Raw genomic sequence first — 11,020 nt, forward strand, 5'->3', positions numbered from 1 at the left:
GGATGTGACCTGTCCATAATTCATTACTCTCCATTCCTTGTAAATAGTTGCACATAGCATTGGGTGAGTGCACAACTCACTGGGTAACTAAGTTCTGTTACCTTAATACAGAATCGCTGGGTGTATACAATAAACAATACCCTATCACAGAGTCAATTTTTCTTAGAATCAACTATATGATTGGTTCTATGCACTTACCTATTGTACCAGTTATTTAAGTGCCATATACCATACAGGCTCCTTGCTTGAATGGCACTACCTGTTCTCCCATTTTATATGGGATTCAATCTGATGAATTTACTAACACAAGCAAGTTTAGATTTTTGCAAATTAGCTGGCGTATGAATATAGGCGATTGGCGACATTATATATGCCAATTTAGTGAACCCGCACAGGGTTCAGCGCCCGGTTCCTAAACGCACAAGAAGTTTTAATGCACAATTTGTTTTTGTATATACACTATTAAAAGTGTATTATTTAAATCAGAAGTTGAGTGTTGCTTTGAGGGATTGTTTGTGTATATGCTCTATGAAGGTATTAGGTGATTATATATATATATATATATATATATATATATATATATATATATATATATATATATATATATATATATATATATATATATAATAAAAAAAATAAAAAAAACCTGGCTATGCTACTCACTTTTGCCAAGTATTCTTGGGCCCAGTTCTACAAAAGATAGTTAAGCTTTAGCGTGTCATTACTCCCATGTATATGAATGGAAGTAAAGGCGTACTAAAGCTTTACCACCCTTTTGTGGATCTGGGCGTTAATATGGATACATTTGCACCAGTGCAACTAATCCAGTAGTTGAAATACTGCTTTTTTGGTTGGTCTTTTCATCAAAAGACTTTAAGAGGAATTTTTTTTTTTTTAAAGAATCCATGTGCGGCCTTTAAAGATATGAAATCCTACTATTACATACTATACGTGGAAATAAAGTGTCAATCTTTTCTCTATAGGCTGCCTGTCCCGCTCTTGACAACATGAAAGGATCTGATGCACCAACGAAGCCTGAGACCTCTCCAGAAACGTCAAGTGTTAAGGTGCCTTTATCTGAAACAGCTAGTGCCTTTAAAGTGACTTCATCTTCAGATTATACAATGCTGTGTGGTATTGAGAAATGTGTGAGTAGAGAGATGAATCTTCTCCCAGATGACGAGCAAGGACTTCCACCTCTCTTACTGGCATCTGCAGAGGACGGAGGTAAGTTTCTTATTTGTGTCTTCTAAAAAATACAATTTATACAAGTTAAATACATTGAAGCAGCAATCCATGTCACACTAATGCCTTTAATTTGAATATATGCATAAATATTTAATTAGTAGGCTTCCTTTCTCCACCCCCCCCCCCATTGGTCTATATGGAAGTCCCAGATACAAATCTACATGTACAGATGTAGCAGGATTCGCGGTCTCCAGAACTGCGGCTGATAAAGCAAAAGAAACCGACTCTGGAGATGGTGCTGCTGTGGGGGGAAGGGGAGGGTTCCATGCTTTCCGGACCAACCCCACACAGAACTAATCCTCTGGGGTGGTCACACAGATTGCCCCAGTGACAGGAAGTCATGCCACATCTGTATTTTCATTTATTTCTTATGTCACCTACACCCACAGCAATGAGCACTTATTTAAATATACACTTGCTTTAAAAATGTACAGATTTAAATGAAGCTTTGCTTTGGAACTTTTCCCTTAATGAAGTACTTTCTTTTATTTGTAATTTTTATAAGCATCACAAAAATAAAAAAGAATATATAATATGATCTAGCATCTTTCTAGCCATGACGTGAGTTGGCCACCGCAGATGAGTTTGTTGGGGATATGTGAATGTGAACCATTTGTTCACAAATGATATTCCCAAGGGGTTATGGTTAGTACACAAAAGGTGAAGGGGGGTGATTAAGGGCTTAATGGTGAAAGGTGTAAGGCGGCGCTGCGCAACCTTTTTTCCAGCTGCAGCCCCCTTCCTGGGAGCCGCAGCTTCGCACCCCCCCTCCACCGAAGGCACGGCTTCAAATGAAGTTGCGTGTCACATCATGTGATCCCACTACGTCATTGGACGAGCGTTCAATGGCGACGCGTCGCCGAAGACCCGGCTGCCAGTAGGTAAGTGAGGTTTATAGGGGCCTCACACCTCCGCCGGCATTAAATTCCTGTGGGAAGAGCGCGGGGTCTCTGTAACAGCCTGCGCCCCCCCCCTGCAAATTCTCCCGCCCCCTCAGTTTGCGCACCGCTGGTGTGAGGTATACATATGGAGTCGGCTGTATTACGTGTGTACATTTATTGATCTGGTTCTTAGTAAATAATAATATTGAATTAACATTCAAGCAGGCCTTCAGCTGCTCCCAAAGCCAGCCAATGGTCTTGGTTAGGATGAAGATGTTGGATAGGAATGTGACTAATGCATCTCATTACGGAGCAACACAACCAGAGCGGTTTTTGTAAGGAGATTTAAAGACAGATTACTTTTTTTTTTTTTTTTTTTTTTTAAATATGGAGATCTTAATTATGCTGATTTGTATGTCTCATATTTTTGAGCTCTTGCTTTTTTTTTTATTTATCCAGAGGAATTGAAAGGATATTTTTTTGTACAATGTTGAACTTCAATTGTAAGGTGTTTTTGGTCAATTTTTCCATTTAAAATTAAGGTTTAGAGTTGGTAATTTAACTGGTATTCTTATGGAGAATTATATTTAATGCTTCCCTTTTTGTATTCATTTTGAAACTAGAAATTGCTAACATTAAAATTTAGGACGAGAGCATCATTTAGGTGTAATTTTGTACTCTTGGGAGGCTATTCTCAGCAATTGGGGATAATCTCCGTTCTGCAATCTGGGTAATTTAGCAGGCATTTCAAATCTGAACTGGCCCTTAACAGTAGCATTTCAAATAAAGTAATTTAAAAAAAAAAAAAGGGTCTCCATTTTATTCCTATTATGCTATTATTGAATTGGCTTTTCACTTGTGTCCAGTGGTTGTTTCTCAGTTGTATTGTTGTCTTCTGCATTCCAGCCCAACGCCTGTATGCTTCTACCCCTCACACCGTCACCCACTTGCATTTGTATTTACTTGTGTATTATAGGGGAAAGGGTACAGACCACAAAAGTACATGAGTACACAAGATTTGTGAAAATCACATTGGTCACCCATGAGGATAAACCAGCATGTTTGCATTTAGTTTGATGCATCTGTCCGTTATTTTTAATTACAATAATAATAATAATAATAATAATATAACCAACAGTAATATTGGCCCAATCTTAATGAGTGTTTCTTGTTACTGAGCCACAGGTCCCAAATGGCATAGAATGTATGGATAGTATCATTCAAAAAAGATATCTTAAGTTCTTTAAAATAGAGGCTGCTTGTTTCTAAGAGGCTGTGTTATAGCATCTAGTGGCAGACTGTATATGAGTTATGAACTTGTGTTTGTTCTATTGGGCGGTTTGTTTAGCAAAGCCAGAACAGATTTCAGGGAGAAGTGGAGAGTCCTATTTATCATATTGAATTTTATTTCCAAAGAGTCACTATTGATGGACATTGCCACAAATATATGTAGAAAATATCCAGTCATACTGCAGCTATGGAAACAAAGGGGGGCACCTGGGGTTATGCTTTATGTAATTTTGTCTGGGGGTTTGATACCACCTAAGCATCTTGTAACTGTTTTTATTTGAAGTTGCTGTTGATAGAAACTGATGCAGTAGTCTTCCAGATATCCCCCCCCAGTCCATTGGATCAAATGACTTCCCCCCCCCCCCTTCCTCAAAGTCCTCTCACTGTTTTGTGTGGGAAATCAGAGGCGTTACAGATACGTTTTTGATAGATAGGAAATCGTACTTGGTCAAAGGCATGGATCTGTAGATGGATTCAAAGTGTGCTGCTAAAACCAGTGTTGTATGATTGCCCAGTGGAAATGAAGTGCCTCAATTGTAAGTAGTGGAACATCTCCGTATTTGGAATCTCACATTTTCTTTTATGGAATTAAGATTGAATATGGTTCCTGTCCATCCGTAGGACTCTCCTGAAACCTTTAGTGTGCGCCACCAGAGGTGGGTAATAAGACATGGGACAAATACAGTTATTAAAAAAAACAAAGGGGTCATACTACTTACAGGGTAGTCAATTTGGTGTTCATAATTTGTTTGTGCTTCCCCCGCCACCCCCCTCTCTTCTCAAGACCAGTGACGGGGATCTGTAAGAGGGAGAGGAATTAACAACAATTAGATGGTTGCCTGTTAAATAATTAAACTTTTTTTTGTATGTCAAACTGCCAAACACTTTCAAGCTATATACAAGAAGGAACAAAACCTATATGCTGTTTTGGGCTTTGTTTAGTGTGCAAGTAAAATTAATTTAAAATCTGTTTCAGATGCGCTGGTAGAAGACTGTTCCACTAATACAGAGGTTATGTTGCTTATGGAAGAAGGACCTAACCCGTTGACCTTCATCTTGAATGCTAACTTGCTTGTGAATGTGAAGATAATATCTTGTAAGTAAGACCAATATTTTCTAATTTGCATTGAAATGGAAGAGGAACAAGATGGAACATGACATGTATTTGTATCCTGTATCTGGCTTATGAAGTAATTCTGCTTTAGTGTTCTGATATTGCTGAATTGTTCTAACTAAAATGGCGCAGAGAATGTTGAGACATGATGATTTTTTTTTTCTTCTCTCAACATGTCATCAGAATGACATGTAGAATGTTGTCAAATTTATGTTTATTAGGACTTTTTCAGAAAGACAATACAGGTTCACAGGATTAGAGAACCAAAATATAATACAGGTACATTGAGGCCCTTTCGGGAGATGTTGGGACATCCAGTGAAAACAGAATGGCATTAAGTGTTTGTGTATTGCACTGTTAAACTTTTCAGAAAAAAACAATTACTTTGCACGATTGTGAAGAGCTTTATGAATGGCTGACGTGTTATTTTTATGCTTCTTAAGATTCTTCGGAAAGGTGCTGGTACTTCGCGACGAATGGATTACATGGCCTGGGTCAGGCTGAAATTGTAGTTCTGTTAACCTGTTTAGAAAATGAAGACACTCTCCCAAAGGATATATTCAAACTTTTTCTGGACATCTATAAGGATGCACAGAAAGGTACAAAGCTTCTTATGCTCTAGTAAAAGATTAACTGAAAAATGCATCTGTTTTAAATGACCGCAATAAAATTGTGTGATTTACAAGTATGAGGAAACAAATCAAACATCATCATTTTATTTTTATTTTTTTAGTACTTTTTGTAACTAATCAGCCCGCATAGCAGGCCATTTATTTTTCTAAGCAACTTTCAACACACTAATTCAACACAACTGAATTCATATCTATTCGTGTGCACAGGATTTTGAAAGAAATGCTGTTTAAGTACAAATATCACTTAACAGGAGCAGTTCAGCTTTGGGGACCTCTCGGTTCCTGAGATACTTGCCGAGTAAGGTGCATCCTACCCAAGAGAAACAAAATGCGTTTAAATCTCCTGCATTACAATCCAAACATGCAACGTCATCCAAGCTGAAATAAATGTCATTCACCTCCAGAGACCCCCGGTGCCATAGATCTATAGCATAGGGTAACTGCTACTTTTTACATTTGTGTATAATTACTGTTTTCCCTTTTGGTTACGCTGAAATGATGTTTATGCCCTTCAATGTTCATCTGCTTGACTAGTGATGGTATCACAATTATGTATGCATCTAATATATTTTTCGGACATAAAACCTAGGGGGAGGTTTACTAAGTGCCGCTGTGGAGCCATGCAAGTCCGTAGCAGTTACACTTGAATCGGGATGAGAACCCCCACATCGGCATTTAGTGAATCATGGAGATTATCGCTAGATAAACTAGCCCTATTTTTTTGGCAACCTGTTTTAAATTGAATTGGAGGCAAATAGTAATCTAATTTTGTATATTTTTCAACAGGAAAACATATAGGCAATTTGGAAAACATTACATTTACTGAAAGCTTCCTGAGTAGCAAGGATCATGGCGGATTCCTGTTTTTTGCACCTACTTTTCAGGATCTCGGTGGACTCCCTTTACCAAATAATCCTTTCTTGTTTGGAGTCATTATACAGAAAATGGAGGTGCCTTGGGCAAAAGTTTTTCCCATCCGTTTAATGTTGAGGTTGGGAGCAGAATATGGTGGTGAGTTAAAATAATTATTTGAAAAACTATTTCCATAGGGGTTTTTTTTCCCCCCTCCCCCCACATACACATAAATATGCAGCAACATAAATAGGTGTGTAGATGTTTGCAAACGTACAAACAAGGGTTAGTTGATAATGAATAGTTTAATACATGCTCGTAGAGCACAGAGTATGATCATACACGAAAGTTGTCCATTAGACACTCTGCCAGGGGAGGGCCCATGCAGGCTTTAATACATTTTAGATTCCTTTGTTTAACATAGGTTACTAGGCAGAATATAATGACATAACAGCATTCCCTGTACACAAGGGGATAATGCTCTTCTAAACCAATCAAGTTACAGGTCTTCTTATCTATCTCAGACTGACTCCATAGATCAATACATCTAACCTAAACTGGTTCTTTTTAGCTGACCAAAACACTTGAGTATTTGAGCAACAAGGCACAGTCCATATCCCCCCTCTGGAGGAAAGTTCACTCTTGCATCAACATGCATACTAACATTTAACACACACACAGACCAGATGGATTCCGCACACTGCTAACAATTTCTAATAATTTTCTCTCCATAAACTCCCCCAGTCCTTTTCAGTAATTTCAACAGTATATTCACTTCAGCATTATTACTTTGTCAGGTGCTGGTTTCTCATGTTACACTATAAAAGTTCAATGTAAGCTTTTCTGCATAGTTGACCTTATAGTATAACATATGTAGTATAGTTTAAGAGCTCTAGAAAAAATAAACCTGAAATCCGCAGCCCAGAAAAGGGTTCAAAAATGAAAACAAATATTTTGTCTTAAATCTGTGACCATAAAAACAAATCGCTTCATAAAATCCCAGCACCTAAAATGGGAAAACCGAATCAGGAAATGTGTACAAAATAGTTTATTTTGAATTAACAAACATCACTTTTTTGATCAATTGTCTAAACCCTTTATCCAAGATGTTTAAAGAGCTTGTTCCCCCATGCATGTTTTTTTTAATATATATATATATAAATAAAGGCATATATGGTATCTGTTTTCACCTTCTCTTCCCCACCCCTCCCCATCTCACTGTATTTTATTCCTAAAAAGAGCCCACAACTTAAATTAACAAGGCTTCTAAGGGCTGTTCTATAGTTGGGCGCGCATGTGCGAATGCACGTGCCACACACTTTTTGTGTGTACGGGTCTGTGCTGTGAGCGACGTGTGTGCATAGATTGTTTGTTTGAAAGTTAATAAATTATTATATAATATTTTAAAAATTAAAAAAATTATGACGTGAGAATAATTTTAACATGTGCAATTTTGATAAATATATACATATGCACGCACATATATACACACACACACACACACACACACACATATATATATATATATATATATATATATATACACACGCCCGCGCACATACATACATTGCAGACTCTGAGCAGCGCAAAAACAACATAGTTTTCGGAGTCTTCCCCCCCGATCGGCGCTGTCTCCACGCTCACTGCCGTGCGCGCGGCCCTAGTATAGAACGGCTGGCTAACAGCCAATTATAAGTGCCGCGCAAGGCACTGCGAGCGCGCCCACTATATTACGGGCCTAATCCTCTCTCAATGGGTAACATTAGTAGGCCTTGAACTCTGAGTAGATTAAGATAAGCCATTTTTTCCCTAATAATAAAATCCTTTGTAGAACAGCTCTGTGTTGATGGAGTGGAGAAAGTGAGAATGAACAGTAGGAGTGGCAATGTGAACACTAATGCAGGCATTAGGCCTGATTAAATAATATGCAAATTGCAGAAAAATAAATTTGAATGAGCTGCTTTGAAGGACATCACGTGGAGCTCACTTCTTTAGAATGTCATATTAGCGGGAACTGCATCTTTTTAATAAGAAATGTGGACTGTTTACTAATGATTCAGTAAATGAGCATGGTGTTTTGAAATCATTTGTTAAAATTTTTTTTTTGTTTAATTATATTGAAGTGTACCCCTCTCCGGTAATAAGTCATCGCCAGCGGAAACCTGTATTTGGAGAAATAGGACATACTATAATTAATTTACTAACGGTAAGTAGGGATTTTTATGGTATCGTTAAGCTTCTACAAACGTTGACTAGTGTTTGTTAACCTAAAAAACATTGTACTAGAAATCCTTTTGCAAAAGAAGCGCCAGCACCCTATTTTTGATATACAATTAAATTTGTAACAATACAGCAAGTGGTGTAAATAACCTAAATGCGATGCGGTTTACATACAGATAATGATGCTCAAAAGTCCAGTTCCTGGTTGAAATCGCAACAAAATGTGTCCTTGTCCCGCTGCCGGAATCAGAAAGGAGTTTCCAAATCACTGAGTTTGTGGCAAAAGATGAACGTCCACTGGCGCGTGAACCAAGTGGGAAGAGGAACTGTGTTGTAACACTATGATTGATAAACTAACCATAGAGCATGGATATGTTGGACTAGCACTTACATGTGCTGATGGTTGGAAGAATCCTACCTGAAGGCACCCAAATTGTAAGGAACTAGTCATCAAAGTTCTCCTTGGAGTATCTCTTTAAATGAGCCCTTCTTAAAGACAGATAAAGAGTGCCATAGCATAATACAGTTTTATTAAAACAGTTCTAAAATAAAAATATTAACTTTCCACTCTCAAATGCCTCTTGAGTTTTTTGTGCATGTCAAAATACAAGACTTTTCAGCATTAAAAATAATCCCGGCTTCATTTCCTCTGGTCGTCTAGCTTGTAGGGCTCGTGGTATATTTTCTCCCTTCCTCAGGAGTCCGGTGGTGTTTGCCACACTCTACCAGAATGATGAAACTATTCGCTTCCCTTTCCACTTAGTTCTAAGTGGATTGCATCCGAGGACAGACCAAGACGGGTAACGATATTCCCCTCTGCCAAGGTTTTAGTACGTTGGTCACGTAGATAACTCCTGACGTAGTGAATGTCAAAGCAGAGTAAACGCATGCGTAAGTGGTGTTGACAACACAGTGGCCTCTGCTGGTCAACCAATGTATTTTGCTCCTAGCTTACCCCTGAGGAAGCTAGGAGTAAAGGTGTTCGGTTGACCAGCAAAGGCTACCGTAGGTGTTTCGTCAACACCATTTACGCATGCGTTCCATCTGCCTGACATTTACTATGCCAGGAGTTATCTACATGACCCACAGACTAAAACATTTGCAGAGGGGAATATAATCACCCACCCGGTCTGTCCTCGGAGGTAATCCACTTTGGACAAAGTGGAAAGGGAAGCGGATAGTTTAATCATTCCGGTAGAGTGTGGCGGACGGGAGAGAATAACCCACCGAGCCCTACAATCTCTGGTAACGTAGACTATTTTAAGGTAAAGGAGCAGGGATTATCTTTTGTGCAGAAAAGCCTTGTATTTTGACATGCACAAATTCAAGAGAGGCATTTGTGAGTGGAAAGATTATATATATTTTTTAGACTTGTTTTAATAAAACTGTATTATGCTATGGCACTTGTTATCTATCTGTCTTTAAGAAGGGCCTATTTAAAAAGATACTCCAAGGAGAACTTTGACAAGTTTCTTACTATTTGGATGCCTTCAGATAGGATTTTTCCAACCATAAGCACATGTAAGTGCTACTCTAACATATCCATACTGCATGGTTCGTTTATCAAGCATAGTGTTACACTACTGTTACTCTTTTGTCTTTTTTTTTTTTTTTCTTATCTTCCCACTTGGTCCATGTGTCAGAGGATGTTAATCTTTTGCCAGAAATCCTTTTGTAACTGCTATACTGATTACACCATACTTCTTTTCTTTTCTTTTCGTACTATGATAGAGATTCCCTTTTTTTTTAATGATTTTTTCAATCTCTACTTTCTGAGGTTACCATAATAAGCTTTAGACTGTACTGGACTCTGGAGAGCCTCATTTTAACTACCTGTACACTAATATTTCAAACCCTTCGATCGCCTGAATATAAGAACGTTGGAAAGGCCAAGACGAGACCTGTTAAATAAAGTTAAAAAATAAAATATGGTGGTTAGTGCGGACTGCTGAACGCAGACTTTTTGAGGCCGAGGGGGAATTGCTACTTTAATGGATAATTGAAAGTGTGTGTGTGTGTGTTTGTTTCCTGTGTCTACGGCAGTGCACATCTACTCGAATGAATATAAACACAATTGGTGTGTAACCACTCCATGCTTGTCTAGTTGCCTCACTGTTGTGCTTACCTGTCTCTTGCAGGATCTTCGAAATTATCAATATACAATACCGCACGTGGACGGCTTGTTAATTCATATGGAAATGGGCAAGAACCTGCATAAAAATCCCTTCTAAGAGACATAATGAGGTGAGTGAAATGGGATCATGAACATTTTTCACTGCTTAAATAGATAAATGGCGGAACTAGGGAGGTGGTGTGAGCAGGGCAGCTTCCCTGGCCAAACCCTGATGGGGAGCAGAAATGTTGATTAACGTCGGTCGGTCACCGCGCGCCTGATCCTGCTTCACTACCACACAGGATCGGCCTACAGCGCCGGTCAATGAGTGGGGAGGGGGAGCGGAGGCTGGGGGCGGGAGTGAGACGGAGACGTGACGGACTCTTGGCCCTTCTGTCAATGGTGACGGTTGGAGGAGTTGATGTGTGCTAGTATCAGTCTGCAGTGTGTGGAGGGAGGGGGGGGGGGTTACATTTGAATTAGAAATTCAGAACTTTATAAATGTACAGGGAATTAAATATATAATACAGGTCGTGTCACCAATTTGTTTTTGTTTTTAAAGATGCTTAAGGTCATCCATTCTTCCAACGAACATGTCATAAGCATTGGTGCTAGTTTTAGCCTGGAAGCAGATTCTCACCTGGTTTGTGTGCAGAACAGCGATGGAATC

The 11,020-nt window shown here is 38.8% G+C and overlaps 1 protein-coding gene across 1 annotated transcript in view; it reads left to right on the top strand.

The window, feature by feature from the left end:
* The window catches only part of ZFYVE16 (zinc finger FYVE-type containing 16), a 40,499-nt gene that overhangs the window by 14,058 nt on the left and 15,421 nt on the right, over positions 1-11,020 (top strand). Inside the window, 8 exon segments of the mRNA XM_075592244.1 lie at positions 984-1,227; positions 4,396-4,515; positions 4,977-5,132; positions 5,952-6,176; positions 8,141-8,223; positions 10,376-10,444; positions 10,446-10,481; positions 10,913-11,017. Of these exon segments, the coding sequence (XP_075448359.1) occupies positions 984-1,227; positions 4,396-4,515; positions 4,977-5,132; positions 5,952-6,176; positions 8,141-8,223; positions 10,376-10,444; positions 10,446-10,481; positions 10,913-11,017 (1,038 nt within the window).

The sequence above is a fragment of the Ascaphus truei genome, chromosome 1 (assembly GCF_040206685.1).
Source record: "Ascaphus truei isolate aAscTru1 chromosome 1, aAscTru1.hap1, whole genome shotgun sequence".
Lineage (NCBI taxonomy): Eukaryota > Metazoa > Chordata > Amphibia > Anura > Ascaphidae > Ascaphus > Ascaphus truei.